Below are 20,360 nucleotides of genomic sequence, written 5' to 3' on the forward strand. Positions count from 1 at the left end.
CCTTAAAATGAAGAACCATTTCATCTACTTACTTACCATTCCATTTACTTAGCATAACCATAATTACATTATTAATTGAAAAATTAGTGTATTTATTCATGACATAAGTAAAACTCACATATAGCATAAGTAAATTTATTCCTTACAAGTAAGTCATTTAACTCAACAATCCTCTTATTTCATCACATTTCATGTCAACTATGAACTTGTCATTTCATTACCTGTTCTCACTCATTTCATTTGCATAACATGCAAGACATAAACATAACATTAACCATAGCCACAAGTTAGTGCATTTAAGCAAAACTCTTTTAGAATCAACTACACAATAAACCATTTCATGAGAAATTACATACTTTGATTCTTACCACTCTTTCATGCACATAAGCATCTTTCCATTTGGTCACTTACCATTTAAATGCATTTCTTTGAAACTAATATAATACAATCCAACCAATAGCTTGGCACAAGCCTAAGAATAATCAACAACACATGTTAATGCATCAATTCATAATTCACTTCAGTAACATAAGATAAGTCATTAAACATGAATAACCTCACTTGAAATCATCAAGTCCATGAACATAGTCATACTTTCATTCAACATTTTCTTTTCATTCCTTTTCATAGTTTTCATGATATAAGTCATTTGAATACTTTTCGTTCATTCCCTTTTCATGCCTGATGAACCACTTAGAAAAACATCAAATACGTGGGAAAGCTCATACAAAGTGTGCTACACATATAGTCGTACCACACACGAGCTGTAAAATGGGTCTGCTCACACAAGCTGACGGTCGGAGTGTAAACTACACGATGCTGCTCACACAAGCTGATGAGTATTTGCAGCTAATGGAAGACCTCAGCCATCGGGAGGACATTCATGACCAGCACCCACATGGTAACCTGGGTCTGCTCACACAAGCCGACGGTCAAAATATAGCTACACGATGCCACTCACACAAGCTGACGAGTATCCGCAAAAAATGTTAAAACTCAACCATTGGAAGGACATTCAGGGCTAGCACCCGAAACATGATAACCCTAATGACATGTCATTTGTATCCTATATATTCCTAAGGTTCAAACGGGGCTCGATAGTTGTTGAACGTCATTGGATTTCCATCGTCTCTTTACTTAATAAATTGTATAATAACATATATATATTGATTCATTTACAATAGAATCGCACATTAAACATTCAATTTAATCAACATTTAAGTGATTATAGTTCATATGAACTTACCTTGCTAAATTGTAGAAATGACAAAGTATAGGGGCTATTTGGTAATTTTTCACTCTATCCTAATCTAAATTAATAATTTCATTCAATTTATTAATTTAGATAGCAAAACAATTTATTGTATGCAATTTAGTCATTTTTTATATTTTTACAAAATTACCCCTAACATTTTACTTTTATTCAATTTAGTAATAATTTCATGGCATCAAAATTACTTAACAAAATACTTATAAATAATAACTAATGCTTAAAATTCATCATTTAACATCTAAAATCACAAAGATGCATCAATGACAACATTCAAAATCTCTAACAATTTCAAAAATGAAGGTACGAGCTAGCTGGACCTAGTTGCAACGATCTCAAAAACATAAAAATTATTAGAAACAGGGCTAAAACAGACTTACATGAATACATGGAAGCTTGGTCGAAGCTTCAAGGTCTAAAAATGGCTTTCTTCTTTTAAAATTCTGTGAATGAAGGAATTGAAAAGATGATAAAAACTTTGTTTTATTTAATTTATCAAACTACCATTTTACCTTTAGTTAATAATTAATTAAAACACCAAATCTATGTCCAGATTTGTCCACTAACTCTTTAAATGGTTTAATTACCATTAAAGTCCCTTTTCCATTATTCAATAGGCCATTTAATCACTCAAATCAAATAGTGATTAAGTTTTATATCCTTTTGCAATTCAATCCTTTATAATTAATTAACTATCGAAATGTTAAATTTTCTTAACAAAACTTTAATACAACCTTAATAACACTCTGAAAATATTTATAAAAATATTTACGGCTCGATTTATAGAAATGAGGTCCCGATACCTCATTTTCCAAAACCACTTGACTTTAGGGTCTTACCACTTGAACTTAATAAATCGTTTATATAACATATATTATCAAATCAAAAACTTCTTTAAAACCATATTTGATTCATAAGTATTAAATAATAAAATTTACGAACTTACTCGTCGAATTTGGTGGCCCCGAAACCACTATTTCTGACACCATTAAAAGACGAGTTGTTACAACTCTCCCCCTTACGAAAATTTTGTCCTCAAAATTTCTCACATGATAATAGTCATCAAGTCAAGTCTTTTTTCCACCTTTCTAATGATAGTGCATAAATCAATCAATCATAACTCGTGTCGATTCAGAACTCATATTTGAACTTGATGCTAAATCAGGATTTAACTGAATAGCTATAATGTTCTCCTGTCATAAGTTTATCATTAGTAGCACATCTACTGAGAAATTGCCAACAATCATCTGTTGAAACATAACCGAAAGGAAACCCAGATTATCCAATTCCAAGCATACTAGACAATTCATGGCGTTTAGCTAAAATTCATAATTTTCATAAAATTCATAATTTCCAAAACATATGCATCTGTAACTTTCAACTGGTACACATTCCATTTCATGAAAAGCTTCACACAATATCACTTAAATATAAAAGTGATAGCTACAACTATCAAGACAACATTAACCCATAATTACATTTCCCAATTATAACTGATCCGATAAATATGTTTCTGTACCATGACTTCTAAAATATGAATCCCTCATTCTGATTATCCGTCAATTTACCCGTGAATCCGCAAAATTTATTCCTGAATCTAGAAATAAACTTGAATATATACATCTTATCTAAATTTTCAAATGAATAACTCGTTCTAATTAAAACAATTGAGTCAAGCATATCAATCAAAAAATAACATTTAAAAATACTTTTTTCTTGTTGTCAAGATAATTTACATATACCATCTACCGTACTTTCTTCAGAATACCAACCAAAGATTACCATAAACTTTATTAACTCACTCATAATATGACATCCCGCCTTGACTCGTTGACATAAATCGACATTATCTGAGGAATGAGAACCAATATGCAAGGTTAAACTCAATCTTCCACTGTCTATACTTTTGCCTTTACCTATCCCTTTCATGAAAGCTAGAAAGAGAATATATAATAAAACTCTTTCAATTATTAACATCGAAGCTTTGAATCATACCGAAGTCACAACCATTAGATGAATTAAAACCATATTGCTTTAATAAGACCGACGTTACAACCGTATAGATAGCATAATACCTCAACCATCAATAATGCACTCTGAAACAAAAGAGGAAAACTAGATGTAGTTCTAGTAACAACCTGTGCAATAATACAACCTCGATAAAAAAGAGATCTATATCACGGTACTCACAAGATCCAATCAGGAATTATATCTATAATAGATATATTTATCTCTAGTCAATTTATATCCTTATAGATGAACCACATTTGATAGAATAGACCTTAAGAACAATAACAAAGCCGAGATAATGAAATCCATGATGTAAAGCTCTACTGAATCTCCGAGAATACAACCATACTAAATGATAAAGATATTGATGATACCCCAAAGAAAAATCCAGAAGAAGAATATCGCTCATACGCATTGGAATCAGTTGTGATAGAGACAACAAAAATTGTACATATATAAATCAGATCATCAACCAGTAGAAGAAATAAAATAACATCATATGAGTTTTATCACTGAATCTTCTACCCAACATAATAGAATAGAATGCCAAAGAAAAAAAAGTTTAGCAATGTCGACCATTAATCACCCAGACTAATAATACTTCCGTCTAACATTATGGTTAGCCAGCTTTCCCATATGATAAGAATCACATTTGAAGGTGAATAGTTACATATGCCTCTAAGGATAATAGAACATATAGAATACCTAGAGGAGATCCTTGTAAGATACTCGGCTATAACAGCTGCATTCACATATCTCTGCAATTCAAACACTACCCCACTATCTACTAAAGTCATCGAAGACCCCACATTATTTCGTTCCAATAAGGAAATCAATTCAGAAGAAATTCCAATTAGTCCTTTCTTTAGATACAATACCTGAATAAGTCGATTATCCATGAATAACCCCTTCTTTAACAGCAACGTTGCGTATCTCAAATGATCATCAGAAAAATCTAATATCTCTTCTAGAACTCTCTTTACTTGTTAAACCATTCTCAGCTCTGACCGCATCATTATTCATTCAGCCACTGAAATCTTTGATTTCATATTTGTGGGCTTAATCAACATAAATCTTGTGAATTCCGTTGTATAAGACTTTGATTCTCAAGAATACACAAAACATAACATTCATTATCAACATAACATTATGAACTTTTTCTCTTACCTTTATGAGTTTCTACTTACCTTTAGCAACTTTTTCATCAGGCACTTGGTATCGCTTTAAGCATTACCGGAATTAGCTCAGTTGGAAGGCATCTCTGTCTAAAAGTGAAACAAATCTCATCAGGGTAAGGAGACATTACACTATCACAGGTTATATAATGGCATGTATTTCTAGACTTCATACCTACTACGTTCAGTCTAAGAACCGACTAAATCGTAGCTCTAATACCACTAAATGCAAGACCCCTAACCTATTTTTGTTGTCGAAACAGGGTTACAGAGCATTACGATAAAATCATAACTTAAAATATTCATTTCCAAACATTAGATAACCCATAGCATAATTTAGTCAAACACATACAGATCTCCCCTTATTCGGGCCTTCAAGGCCTTAAAACCACTTTAAAAACGATTCGCGACTAAATCAAAAACATATGAAACCTTAAGGAAAAAGTTGAAAAAAATATAAACTGTAAGGGTCACACGACTGTGTGGCCAAGTCATATAACTCACACAGCTGAGACACACGCCCGTCTCTCAAGTCGTGTAACATTCGAAATAGAGACACACAGCCGTGTCCTAGCCCGTGTCCATACCCGTGTAACTCTCTGACTTGGACAACACGGCCAAGCCATTTGTCAAGCCATGTAACCCTCAAAATGGCCTCACACACCCATGTGCCAGGTCGTGTGCTAGGCCGTGTATCTCTCAAAAAGAAGCCATTAAAAGCTACAGGGGACACATGGCCGTGTGACACAAACGGCTAAGACACACGCCCATGTCACAGGCCGTATGGACAAGAAATAGGCTAAATTCAAGCCATTTCTTTCACCCAATCCAAGCACACCCTTACAAGCATTTGCACATATGACCAAGATATCAAAACATGTACAAACATGCATAAAATGATCAATTTCATTCAACCACTATGCCATAAAGGCACTTCAAACACATATATTAAACATACCTAAACATTTGCATATTTAACCAATTATCAACTAACTTGTTTCCATACCAAAACATATCGAAATTGGCACACATCAACCATACCATATTAGATTCATGCCATATCAAAATAACCTTACCATTTGAACCACTTTTCACATGCATCAAAACCATCTAAATGACACCAATCTAGCCATTTCCAAATGGTTCCAACAACCAACATATATACATACCAAAATTAACTAATGCACATATATTAAAAACCTTTCCAAAGCATACCATAGCTTAACCATGTTGTGGTTAATCCATCACCTACCATTTTAGCCATTCAAACATGCATTAATACAGTGTCAAAATGACACACATCAATAAGGCCTCACAAATACCAAGGTTACACCAACCACAATGACATATACATGCCAAACTCATCAACTAACATGAACCACAAGTCCACCTATACATGCTATTATAACCTTGATCAAGCATCAGAATCTACCAATATAATATTTGGATAGTGTGATAGATGTCCGACGAGTTTCCAAACCGGTCGAGCTTCTGATAATCTGCAGAGTAAGAGGAAGATGACTACGTAAACAAATGAATGCTTAGTAAGTTCGTATCAATTTGAAACATAACTTATCACTTTAATACTATCCTACAGAGATTAGACATGATTCAACACCAATACTTTAAACATAGTATAAAACTATTCAACACCATTCAACTCACAATTGAGTATATTAATAAACATCACATACACCTTTCATTTATAACATAATAAGGTCTCATAGGTTGAGTTATATAATTATCAACCCTTCCTTAAAAGGATGAACCATTTCATCTACTTACAATTCCATTTACTTAGCATAAGCATAATTACATTAGTAAATCACAAACTAGTGTATTTATTCATGACATAAGTAAACTCACATATAGCATCAGTAATTTCTTCCTTACAAGCAAGCCCTTTAACTCAACAATCATTTTATTTCATCGGATTTTATCTCAACTATGAACTTATCATTTTATTACCTATTCTCGCCCATTTCATTTGCATAACATGCAAGACATAAACATAACATTAACCATAGCCACAAGTTAGTGCATTTAAGCATAATTATTTTAGAATCAACTACATAATAAACCATTTCATGAGAAATTACATACTTTGATACTTCCACTCTTTCATGCACACAAGCATCTTTGCATTTGGTCACTTACCATTTCAATCCATTTATTTAAAACTAACATAATACAATCCAACCAATAGCTTGGTAAAAGCCTAAGAATCATCAACAACACATGTTAATGCATCAATTCATAATTCACTTCAATAACATAAGATAAGTCATTAAACATGAATAACCTCACTTGAAATCATCAAGTCCATGAATATAGTCATTCTTTCATTCAACATTTTCTTTTCATTCTTTTTCATAGTTTTCATAATATAAGTCATTTGAATACTTACCATTCCTTCCCTTTTCATGCCCGTTGAACCACTTAGAAAACCATCGGATACGCGGGAAAGCTCACACAAAGCGTGCTAAACATATAGTTGTAGTCACACGAGCTGTAAAATAGGCCTACTCACACAAGCTGAAGGTCGGAGTGTAAGCTACACAATGCTACTCATACAAGCTGATAAGTATTTGCAACTAATGCCGGACCTTAGCCATCAGTAGGACATTCAGGACCAGCACCCGAAACATGGTAACCTAGGTCTGCTCACACAAGCTGACGAGTATTTGCAACAAATGTCAGAACTCAACCATTGGTAAGACATTTAGGGCCAGCACCTGAAACATGGTAACCCTAATGACATGTCATTTGTATCCTATATATTTCTAAGGGTCAAATGGGGCTCAATAGCCATCGAACGTCGTTGGATTTTCATCGTCTCCTTACTTGATAAATTCTATAATAACATATATATTGATTCATTTGCAATAGATTCACACATTAAACATTCAATAAAATCAACATTTACGTGATTATAGTTCATACGAACTTACCTAGCTAAATTGTAAAAATGACAAAGTATAGGGGATATTTGGAAATTTTCCATTCTCCTCTATTTTCCACTTGATCTTGATATAAATTAATAATTTCATTGAATTTATTAATTTAGATAGTAAAAAAATTATTGTATGCAATTTAGTCATTTTTAACATTTTTACAAAATTGACCCTAACATTTTTTGCTTTTGTTCAATTTAGTCCCGAAGCCTAAAACATGCAAATTAACCATTTTAATGCAAACTAATGCCAACCAAATATTTATGGCATCCAATACAGCCCACATTTGTGATAATTTCACATCAAATCCTTGTATTTTTACTATTTCAACAATTTAGTCCCTAATCGGTAAATTCATCAAAATTACTTAACAAAATACTTATAAATATTAAATAATACTTAAAATTCATAATTTAATATCTAAAATCACAAATATTAATCAATGGAAACATTCAAAATCTTTAAGAGTTTCAAAAACGAAGGTACATGCTAGCTAGACCTAGTTGCAATGATCTCAAAAACATAAAAATTATTAGAAACGGGGCTAAAACGGACTTACATGCATACATGGAAGCTTCATTGAAGCTTCAAGGTCTAACAATGGCTTTCTTCTTTTCAAATTCAATGAATGAAGGAATTGAAAAGATGATAAAAACTTTGTTTTATTTAATTTTATTTAATTTACCAAATTACCAGTTTACCCTTGGTTAATAACTAATTAAAACACCAAATCTATGTCCATATTTGTCCACTAACTCCTTAAATGGTTTAATTACCATTTAAGTCCCTTTTCCTTTATTTACTAATCCAGTTAATCACTCAAATATAATAGTGATCAAATTACATCCTTTACAATTTAGTCCTTTTTAATTAATTAACTATCAAAATGTTAAACTTTCTTAACAAAACTTTAATACAACCTTAATAACACTCCGCAAATATTTATAAAACTATTTATGACTTGGTTTATAAAAATGAGGTCCCGATACCTCATGTTCTAAAATAACTTAATTTTAGGGTCTTGCCACTTGAACTTAATAAATCGTTTATAGAACATAAATTATCAAATCAAAAAAATTTTAAAACCATATTTGACTCGTAAATATTAAACAATAATATATACAAACTTACTCATCAGATTTGGTGGCCCCAAAACTACTATTTCTGAAACCACTAAAAAACGGGCTGTTATAACTCCCCCATTACGAAAATTTTGTTCTCGAAATTTCTCACCTGATAATAGCCATCAAGTCGAGTCCTTTTTCCACCTTTTTAATGGTAGTGCATAAATCAATAAATCATAACTTATCACGATTCAAAACTCATATTAAAACTTGATGCTAAATCTGGACTAAACTGAACAGCTATGATGTTCTCCTGTCTTAACTTTATCATTAGTAGCACATCTACCGAGAAATCGCCAACAATCATCTATCGAAACATAACCAAAAGGAAACCCAGATTATTAGATTTCAAGCACACTATACAATTCATAGCTTTAGCTAAAATTCGTAATTTTCATAACAAACTCTAACTGATGTTTCCAAAACATATGCATTTGTAACTATCAATTGGTAAGCATTCTGTTTCACAAAAAGCTTCAAACAATATCACATAAATATAAATGTGATAGCTGTAACTATCAAAATGAGTTTAACCCACAATAACATTTCCCGATTAGAACTGATCTAATAGATATGTTTCTATATAATGACTTTTAGAATATGAATCCCTCATTATGATTATCCGTCAATTTACCTATGAATCCATAAAATTTATTCTTGAATCTAGAAATGAACTCGAATATATACAACTTATCTAACTTTTTAAATGAATAACTCATTCTAATTAAAACAATTGAGTCGAGCTTATCAATCAAATAATAACATTTAAAAATACCTTTTTTTCTTGTTGTCAAGATAATTTAGATATACCATCTATCGTACTTTCTTTAGAATACCAACCAAAGATTACCATAAACTGTATTAACTCACTCATAATATGACATCCCGCCTTGACTCGTTGACATAAATCGACATTATCTGAGGAATGAGAACCAATATACAAGGTTACGCTCGATCTTTCATCGTCTATACTTTTACCTTTACCTATCCCTTTCATGAAAGCTAGAAAGAGAATATATAATAAACTATTTCAATTATTAACATTGAAGCTTTGAATCATATCGAAGTCACAACCATCGGATGAATTAAAACCATAGTGCTTTAATAAGACCGGCGTTACAACCGTATAGATAGAATAATACCTCAACCATCAATAATGCACTCCGAAACAAAAGAGGAAAACCAAACGTAGTTCTAGTAACAACCTGTGCAATAATACAACCTCTATAAATTTGAGATCTATATCACCGTGCTCACAAGATCTAATCAAGAATTATATCTGTAATAGATATATTTATCTCAAGTCAATATTTATATCCTTATAGATGAAACACATTTGATAGAATAGACCATAAGAACGATAAGAAAGCCGAGATAATGAAATCCAAGATGTAAAGCTCTACTGAATCTCCGAGAAAACAACCCATACTAAATGATAAAGAGATCGATGACACCCCAAAGAAAAATCCAGAAGAAGTAAATTGCTCATACGCACTGGAATTAGTTGTGATAGATACAACATAAATTGTATATATATAAATCAGAGCATCAACCAATAGAAGAAATAAAATAACATCATATGAGTCTTATCTTTAAATTTTCTACCCAACATAATAAAATAGAATACTAAAGAAAAAAATATGAGCAATGTCGATCACTAATCAACCAAACTAACAATACTTCTGTCTAACATTATGGTTAGCCAGCATTCCCATATGATAAGAATCACATCTGAAGGTGAACAGTTGCATATGCTTCTGAGGATAACAGAACATATAGAATACCTAGAGGAGATTGTTGTAAGATACTCGGCTATAACAACTGTATTCAAATATCTTTGCAATTCAAACACTATCCCACTATCTACTAAAGTCATCGAGGACAACACATTATCCCGTTCCACTAAGGAAATTAATTCAGAAGAATTCTAGTTAATCCGTTCTTTAGACACCATACTTGAATAAGTCGATCATCCATCAATAACCTCTTCTTTAACAGCAACGTTGCATATCTCGAATGATCTTTAGAAAAATCTAATTTCTCTTCTAAAACTCTCTTTACTTGTTAAACCATTCATGGCTCTGACCTTATTATTTTTTAGTCAGCCACTGAACTTTTCGATTTCATACTTGTGGGCTTAATGGACATAAATATTGTGAATTCTATTGTATAAGTCTTTGAAGGTGAGGGGGTGAGGGTCGTAAAGCCTCTAAATTTGATTCTCAAGAATACACAAAACATAACATTCATTATTAGAATAACATTATGAACTTTTTCTCTTACCTTTATGAGTTTCTACTCACCTTTAGCAACTTTTTAATCAGGCAGTTGAGTATCACTTTCAGCATTATCAAAATTAGCTCAGTTGGAAAACATCTCTGTCTAAAAGTGAAATAAATCTCATCAGAGTTAGGAGACATCACACTATCACAGGTTATATAATAGCATGTATATCTATACTTCATACTTGCTACGTTCAGTCTGATAATCGACTAAACCGTAGCTCTAATACCACTAAATGTAACACCCTTAACCGGTATACGTCGTTAAAATAGGGTTACAAAGCATTACCATAAATCGTAACTTAAAACATTCATTTCTGAACATTAGATAAACCATAGCATAATTTATTGAAACACATGTGTACTGTCCCTTATTCGTGCCCTCGAGGCCTTAAAAACACTTTAAAACTGATTCAGGACTAAATCGAAAACATATGAAACCTTAAGGAAAAAGTTGAAAAAGTTCACACTGTAGTGGTAGGCCGTGTGACTCACACAACTGAGACACATGCCCATCTCTTAGGCCTTGTAACATTTGAAATAGGGACACACAGCCGTGTCCCTTTTCCTTTATTCAATAAGCCATTTAATCACTCAAATCAAATAGTGATAAAATTTTACATCCTTTACAATTTAGTCATTTTTAATTAATTAACTATCGAAATGTTAAAGTTTTTAAAAAAACTTTAATAAACCTTAATAACACTCTGTAAATATTTATAAAATATTTACGACTCGGTTTATAGAAATAAGATCCTGATACTTTATTTTCTAAAACTACTTGACTTTAGGGTCTTACCACTTGAACTTAATAAATCGTTTATATAACATAAATTATCAAATCAAAAACTTTTTTAAAACCATATTTGACTCATAAATATTAAATAATAATGTTTACAAACTTACTCGTCGGATTTGATGGCCCCGAAACCACTAGTTCCGACACTAGTGAAAAATGGTTGTTGTAACGGGCTATTACAATAGTGCCACTCTACTGGAAAATTGTAGGGTGTTACATAAGCTTCATAATATTGGTTGTATGGATCATAGTAATTCGTTCCAAAGTTTTGGTTTTGTTGTTGGGTTTGGTTAATGTTTAGGCCTTGGATAGTTTGGTTTTTCTAGTTAACTTGATCGATTAGGATAGTGGTTTTGGAGCTTTCCATTAGAAATTTTTGTAAGACGGAGTGAGTTCACGCTCATTGTACCAATTGTTGATACACGAAGGAGTAGGTAGTGGAAATTGGTGGTTCACCCTATTTAGAATAGAGTAGATAGTTGCCTGTAAGATGGTATGAGAGGAGGTATAGGTTGTCTGCCTCTAGCTTCAAACTCGAGCACTATATATATCTGTTGCTCCTTGTCTTGCGGGACCATGTGTTAAGTTGTTGTTGGTGTGGGTTAGGGACAAGTAGCCAAGTGTTTTAGTGTCACAAGCCTAGGTAAAGTGGTGTTGTGATGTACCTTGAGTCACTTTGGATATGTAACACCCCAAATTCTAGAGTCAACATTCGAGTGTTGACCTGGGTTGGCAATGGATAAATTTATTTTGAGATTGGGTTTTGTTGGCATTAATTTGGGTGAAATTTGGACCTTTTTATAAGAAATTAAGGATGTTGGAAAGCTTGTGTGAAGTAAAGGGAAGATGGATGGCTAATATGGTGATTTTACCATTTTTGAGTAAAAGTCTTCTCCCAATTAATGGGAAAAGATGGTTTGGTAGATTGAGGCATGGTATAAAGTGAATTTGTCCCTATTTTCCCTATATTATAATCACCCTATTATTCTCTTTTCTTTTTACATTTCTTCATTTTTTTCTTCTTTTCTCCATCTATTTTTCCTTAACAAGTCATGTAAAGGGAGAGAGATTTGGATGAGTTCTCACTATTTTTTGTTCATCCTCCAAATCTTAAAGATGGTAAGGGTCTTGATCTAGTTTTTTTTTAAGTTTCATGGAATAAAAATATATCTAAGTTCATCAAAGATAAAGGTGGAGGTTTTTGGGTGTTTGGAAGGGTTTGAGTTTGAGGAAGTCTCTACCCATCTTCTCATATTTTATTTATTTATTTAAAGTATGTATTTTTACATCCTATCAACTCTTATTTTTTGTAGGAAATCTTGTATGTTACATGGTTATTAGATAAAAAGGGTGGTGAATCTTTTAAAGCTAAGGGTAAAGGCAAAGTGGTGGAGAGCTAGGCAAGAAACTTTGTTGGTGTTCCTCCATCAAGGTGGTACCCTCTAACTCTCCTATCCTTCTTGATAAGTCATAAATATGATGCTTGTGTGATAATGCATGCATGTTGTATGTCTTTGGGTGGAAATCATGTTTGGATAATTTAAAATAAAGCTAAAAACTTAGTTATGAAATCTGCCAAAAACAAATTATTACATGAATAGTAAGTTTAAAATTTTGCCATAAATTCTGTAAAAATAATTAAAAAGAGATCTATACATTTGTTGTAACCGTGATCCAGTCTAGTTTCGTTTAAAACAAAAAAATATTGATTTCAATTTGTATTTTGAAATATATGGATTTTTGAATGTTGAAAGGTCATAAAAATCTGGTAGTAGAATTTTTATAAAACAGATTTAGCAGTGACTTTGAAAAATCACCAAAAATTTCACAAGATAAAATAGGAAGTGAACATTATATCTCTATAACCGTACATAAGTCTAGTTTCGTTTAAAACAAACGGTGCTCGATTTAGAATTATATATTAAGAGTTATTAATTTTTGAATGAGAAAAGGTCTGAATGTCAATGTAGCAGACAGTCACATCTCACTATTTAATATTTTAGCTGGAATAATAAGCAAGTTGAAACGAGTACGAGACTCGAATGTCATGGTTGTATTTTTGTGATTATATGTTTGATGCTTTGTTTGCACTCAGCCTTCGGGCTCTAACCTAACTAGCGGCCATGAGTGGCGCTCGGGATAACCTTACGGACACCCGGGATTATTTAACTAGTGACCATGGGTGGCGCGGGACTATCTGGATACCCTATTATTTGAGCAATATGTGCAATCTAACAAGTTTGATAAGTTTTATATGCAAGCGATTTGGTTATGTAGATTTAATGACTCATGATTTAATTATTCGATACTCATGTTATGTCTCTATGTATACATTCGATTTGCATGCTTATATTTATGGTAGATTTGTTGTATACCACTGAGCCTGTAAAGCTCAGCCTTAGAATTTTCTTAATGTTCAGATTTATAGACTTTTGTTTGTGTCCGATGAACATCATCGACGAGAGACTCCTAGCATTACGTATTCAGAGTACAATACCTTAACTATTAGTGGGCATTGTATTCCTAAAGCCTTACTTGTATTTTTTTTAGGTCTGTAATTCATTTATCATTTTTGTTATTTTGACTATTTTGATATACGATGATATTGGAGCTCCACATATTTTGTATAACTACTTTTATTACTATTTTCAGTATAACTATGTATGGTATTTTCTCTTTTATAAAATGTATTTCAATGTTTTAAAATTATTTGAAAATTTTGCTGGGTTACTTTGGTGACCTAATGTAGCTCCTTAGTATTCTAGTACTCCGTATTCGGGATTAGGGTGTTACAGGATAGGACGTAGTAATTAGGCTTTAGTATGGTGGTTAACTAAGTGGGTCTATTTGTCAAATGAGTTGCAATCCATGGGCTTCTTATGAAGGGTGTTTTCAAGGGATTCCACATGTTCTTATAAGAAATTTTTTCGAAGGCTTTCGTACATACTACTCCCAAACCAAGCTATTTGGGCCATTTGTGTGTAACAAAATCCATACTTGATTTTAGAAAAAATAGTCTATCAAATGCATTGGAGCTTTGCTAGTTAGGGATGAGAAAAACTTGATTCAATTCGAAAAAATTGCAAAAATTTGAATTTTGAGTTAATCGAATTAAGTTATTCGAGTCAACTTGAATAAGTAATTCGAGTTTCGAGTTGAGTTGAGTTGAATTCTACAATTTAAATAACTCGAATAATTCAAATAATAGATTAATGTAAATACCCTACTAGTCCCTGTCAATTTTGAAAATGAGCAAATTGGTCTTTCTCAACAAAATTTACAAACAAATTCAAAATAATTTTTAAAATTTAAATTATTTATAAAAATCTCAAATTTTATATTTTTTAAAAATTATAAAATTTTTAAAAAAGTTCTAAAAAATATATAAAGAAAGTGAAAATTTTAAAAATTTTCTAAAATAATAATTTTGAGAGTTAAATAAGTTAATTAATGATTCAAGTTAAATATAGTAAAATATCTTTTTTTTATTTTTCTTTGAAAAAGTTTTCAAATATATATGGTTTCAAATTTTTGTGCTCTAACATGAAACTAATTATATTGTAACAAGATTTTAATTTGACATATTTAATTTTTTAATTTAACTCGAATAATTTAACTCGATTCAACTCAAATTTTATTTTACTCAACTTAATCTGAAAAAATTTCAAATCAATTTAAGATAATAAATATAACTCATCAAATTAATTAAATCAAAATTTTTTTTACTCGATTCATTTAAGTTTCAACGTTTTCTTTTACACTGGAAGTAAACTTAGGATTTATTCCAAAAATATAAGCAAAGTGACTTTTCCCCTACTAGGTCTACGAAGATGACTGCGACGTCGTATTGGGCATTGATTTTTCACTTTCACTAGCTTCCTAAGCGACTAAAGGTTCCAATTTCGCAAAGTTAACTGGGCTTTGAGAGGGAGCGCGAACAGAAAAGAATAGGTTTCTTGACATTTTCAGCAGGTTGAAGAGAAAGTGCGATTAGCTATTGAAATGGCGGCGGTGAGAGGAGTTGTGCTAAAGCACCTGAGAATGAATGCAACATCCTTGTCCCTGCTTCGTAACCCTAAACCCATCCCTAACGGCCACTGTGCTCTCACCTTCAACGCCATACGGCGCCGATATTCCGACGACGTCATGGGCTCATTCCTTGACAAATCTGAGGTCACCGATCGCGTTGTCTCCGTAGTAAAAAACTTCCAGAAAATTGATCCATCCAAGGTTTTACTTTTTCATTCAATCTTCTTTAACTTTTTTCTTATAATATTAGGGTATTGATTTAGTCACTTCTTCCTTTTCATTAGCCAATAGCTTCTTTTAAGCTTGCGATGCTATTTTCTTTGAAGTGTTTAGTAAATACTGATTTGATTGCTCGACTTACTTTATTTATGATTGGTGAGGTCTGGTGTAGGGGAGTTCTATTTCTCCTAAATCAAACTAATCCTTCAATTATTTCGCTATAAATTTCTTTATTTTTGTTGCTTTGATATGATAAGCTGAGAACTACGAAAAATAAGTCTCTTTCTAGCTGTAGTTAGATGCCTTCAAATTTCTGTCTTTTAAGAGTGAAGATTAATATGAAATTGACTTGTATTCTGAATTAACAAACCAGTACATAAGAAACTGTGGAAAAATTTGTTTGGTTTATAATGTGATTTCATTTCTTTAGAGCTGATTTCTGCATGGTTCGTTTGATGTGGATGTGAAGCTTTGGTGTTTTGCAAATATGAAATTTGAGGTGGCATGGTCAGGCACTGCTTAACTATTGCTTTTTCTCTCTAATAAAAGAATGGGGTGCTTAAATGAATAGGTTATTCAGTTTCTTTCAGAGGAGGAATATGAAATAGGTCTGTTTTGGGCTGGAGTTGGTTGTGGTTGTGAATTCGATATCAAATTGAAATTTGGTTGGATTGTTAGTCTAAGTTTTTGCAATATTTATGTTGTCTGGCACGTGATTGATATGCAAACAAGTATGACTTGTATAAGCATTAGATCAACTTCAATGCTAGTTGTAGTTGTAGAAGTGTGATTTTACAATCTACTTGCGAAGGAGGCTTTTGTAACATACTACTCAGATACTGCATACAAGGGGTAATAATGGCTGATAAATATTATTTACTAAATAAATTTTAAAATAAAAAAATTCTATTTACTAAATATTATTTATCTATATATACTTCTCTTGACTGAGTTGATGCCATAAGTTAACCAGGGACCGATTTAGTTGGGAAATTACTAAAATATCCTTTCACATACAAAGTAATTAATTATAATCTAAGGGTGCTTTTGGTTTTTCATGCTTTTTAATAAAATAATATTATGATAGGATTTGAACTTGGGACGGGTGAGACTTAAACTTTTAACTTACCGTTTCAACCAAGGCCTAAAAAATAAACAAATTAGGACCTAAAAATACTAGGCTTTCTTTCTTGCAAGTAAAGTTACTTGGCTTTCTTGCAAATAAAGTTTTATTCTTAAACCCTAAAAATACTTAATAACCCTAGGGGTCTATAATATATCTACTAAAAATAAATTTTATAAGATAAAACTGACATAATAAAATAGTATAATAAAAATAAAAGCTCCTGCGTCAATGTGCCTTAGAACAAGTACTACATTTAAAGGGCTGACAGAGTTGGTGTCACCCATCAACCGAATTTCAACTCAGTTAAACAATTATAAAAAATATTTCCTTTTATAAAATAATAAACATTATTATGAGGGTGTTTTTCTCATTTTAAATCATTTGAAATCTAGGAAAATGCACTTGATGGGATTCAAACCCAAAACATTATAGTAGTATGTTACAAAAGCCTCTGTTTTCAACTAAAGCTTTATATGCTCTTAACATCAATTTTTTATAAATATATTTGTTACATATATTCTTTCACGTGCCATAATCTAGTATTTTTTTATTTAGTTTTACCTTATCTTTAAATAATTGAAAGAAAAAAAGTAAAATGACGTGCGAGTCCCTTTTCAACTTCTGTTCTCAGTTCTTCCTCAAATCCTGACCCCTCATTCCTGTGTCCAGCATGATTTTCTGTTATGATTTCATCTAGTTGCATATGCATCTTCATATTTCCCCATCCTCTTTCCTGTTGATTGCATGGTCAGGAAGAAGGAAGTGGTATGATGGAGTCATTGGTTTTTTTTTTCTGTGTCGCTTTATTAGACAAGTGTCACAGCACATCCTTACTTTTCTCAGTGTGTTGGAAGCATTTCTGGATCAAACATCCGTACCATCTGTTGGTGCATCATAACCTTCTTGATTTGTGATTTGTCCTTCTGTGAAGAACCTGGAAAAGGCACACAAACTCTTGCTATTCTTTTTTCTCATTTCTTTTCCTTAATATATTTTGAGATGACACAGTATCATTTATCGAGTTATTATGAGTGCAACTTGTAGTAATTTTAGGTCTATATTACTCGGATTTGGGTGTAAATGTTGGATGTGGTTGTGAATTTTTTTTTCCGCGTTTTAATGTATTTGTATGTTTCTTGGAAGGTAATATCCTTGTATCAATATCTGTATATGCTCAGATATGGATACTTAAAAAACCCGAAGAGTCGTAGTAATATGGTTTTTAGTTGCATGTAGAATCTTTATCTTGCAAGTGTTTCACTCTGTTTAGTTTTTTCTGTTTTGCAGGTTACTCCAAATGCCCATTTTCAAAAAGATCTCGGGTTAGATAGTTTGGACACTGTGGAGGTTGTTATGGCTCTTGAAGAAGAATTTGGGTTTGAGATACCTGATAATGAGGCAGACAAGATCAGCACGATCAGTCATGCTGTCGAGTTCATTGCTTCTCACCCCCAGGCAAAGTAGACAGGAAATTATGACTCAAATCTTTTTCTTTATTTTACTTCGTTCATGTGAGACATGAAACTGCATTGGATAATTCCCTAATTTCCTCGCCTGGACAAATGCCTGTAGTATCGAGGAGGAACATATTTACTAGTTATATCATTTGCAATCGCCTGAATTTTGAGGTACTCTTCGAACCAATCATAGACTTTATTGAGATAAGTAAACCAAGAGGACCCCCGTCGAGAACCGTATATGAGAACTTCATCTCGTACAGCTCAAACAAAAACACCCAAGTAATAGCTGAAATGGATATGGAATAAAAAGTTTGAAACTTAATCTTTTCATTCAATTTTCTCTGAAGACACAAAAGAGTGAAAATCTGAAAGCTTTTTTTTGTAGTTGTAATTATAATGCTAAAAAAATTAAGTCGATGCAGTCGTCTTTATATCGTTACAAGCCTCTTGAATCTTCTATTTATCCACTTACTTTTTTTTCTTTGCTTTGAATTGTTCTGTGTATGAAATGTAGCTTTATTCTTGTTTTCTTTCTTTTTGATAGGAATTCTCTTGTTAAGATCCTATGAATCAATTGAAACTTTAGATTTAGATTTATACCAGAATCGCGATGATTCAATAAAACCTATAAACTAAGTCCAAAGATTTGAGTAAAAATTATTGGATCATCACTTATTTAAAATAGATATAATAAATAAAAATACAAAGAAAAGAAAGAACTATCCTTTAATGAAAATAAGCATAAACTAAATGAGAGTTTGAAAGAATAAAAAATCTTTCAATTTATAAATAATATAACTCTTTCATTCAATTTTTTTTTTTGAGCTCGACCGCGAGGTTTGAATCTAGACCAAAATTCACGGGTTAGTTTTGATGTTACTGCCTCAACGCTGCTGTTCTAATTCATAAAATGTAATATTGCTATTTTGTTTATTTTTCTTGACCATATTTCATTTTAATGTAATAAATTTGCATAATTGGTCTAAGAAAATAATTGTACTTGATCTCAGTTTCCTTAGTTTGGCATTGCTTGATTTCATCTGGGAGAAAACTTTAGCTTCTATAATTATCTAGTCGGTTGGCAATTCTACTCGACTATATATTCATATCATAAACATGGATTCATTCGCACATAAATTTTCATGCTTTCAGAATCTTAATTACCGTATTTATTTATTTATTTTTGCTGTAAAATAGTCTTCCCGGTTCTCTTTGTGCACATAAAATAACGTTTTCATCATATAATTTCATGTATTTAATCAATTAATTTATTCGTTTTAATTTTACATTCGCTTCAAACAAATTGTATGTATAACATGGTTATAACACGGTTGGAATGGAAGAAGTGGGAGTGAATTTTTTTGTCAAGCATTTGGACTAAATTTGAACTTTAAAAGTTAATATTGTTAGGATGGTCTTATGTAAATATCATCATTGGAAAAAAAGATTATACTCAAATCATAAAACTGATAAAAACACTTGTGGTTATAATATATATATAATTCAATTTTAAAATAAATTTACTTCGTATAATTTAATTCAAAATTATTTTTAAAGGTGAAAATTTTTTCGTAAAATATAATTTAAATCACTTTTTCATGTGTAGGCAATAAAATTAAGATGTTGGGAATATTCAATTTTCTAAATTGTATTGTGTGCAATTTGTTATAAAATAAACGCTAAAGAAAATAAAAAAAAATAGAGATAGGAGAGCAAAAAGAGAAGTATGTATTTTATTCATCAAGATGATATTTATCATGCTTCTTCAAAATTTATACCTATAAACATAAGTATAAATGATATATAATTCTATTTCTAATGGACATTAGAATTCTAAAGTGCATTAAACTTCTTATCTTAATAAACATCCACTTTATAATAAAATATTTATAACACTCCCCTTAGATGTCCA

At 31.6% G+C, this 20,360-nt stretch overlaps 1 protein-coding gene across 1 annotated transcript; it reads left to right on the plus strand.

Annotated features, from left to right (window-relative positions):
* The first annotated feature begins 15,432 nt into the window (after positions 1 to 15,432).
* LOC107920707 (acyl carrier protein 2, mitochondrial) lies at positions 15,433 to 18,632 on the plus strand. Its single transcript, XM_016850532.2, has 2 exons — positions 15,433 to 15,844; positions 18,276 to 18,632. The coding sequence occupies exons 1-2, from the start codon at positions 15,617 to 15,619 to the stop codon at positions 18,450 to 18,452; spliced, it is 405 nt and encodes a 134-aa protein (XP_016706021.2). The 5' UTR covers positions 15,433 to 15,616; the 3' UTR covers positions 18,453 to 18,632.
* The last annotated feature ends 1,728 nt before the right edge of the window (positions 18,633 to 20,360 follow it).

The sequence above is a fragment of the Gossypium hirsutum genome, chromosome D13, assembly GCF_007990345.1.
Source record: "Gossypium hirsutum isolate 1008001.06 chromosome D13, Gossypium_hirsutum_v2.1, whole genome shotgun sequence".
In the NCBI taxonomy this organism is placed as follows: domain Eukaryota; kingdom Viridiplantae; phylum Streptophyta; class Magnoliopsida; order Malvales; family Malvaceae; genus Gossypium; species Gossypium hirsutum.

What these genes read in the sequence shown, in the direction of transcription:
- LOC107920707 (XM_016850532.2), top strand. Translation starts at nt 15,617, where the DNA reads ATGGCGGCGGTGAGAGGAGTTGTGCTAAAGCACCTGAGAATGAATGCA. An exon ending in AGAAAATTGATCCATCCAAG is followed by an intron (nt 15,845 to 18,275) that starts GTTTTACTTTTT and finishes TCTGTTTTGCAG; the next exon opens with GTTACTCCAAATGCCCATTT.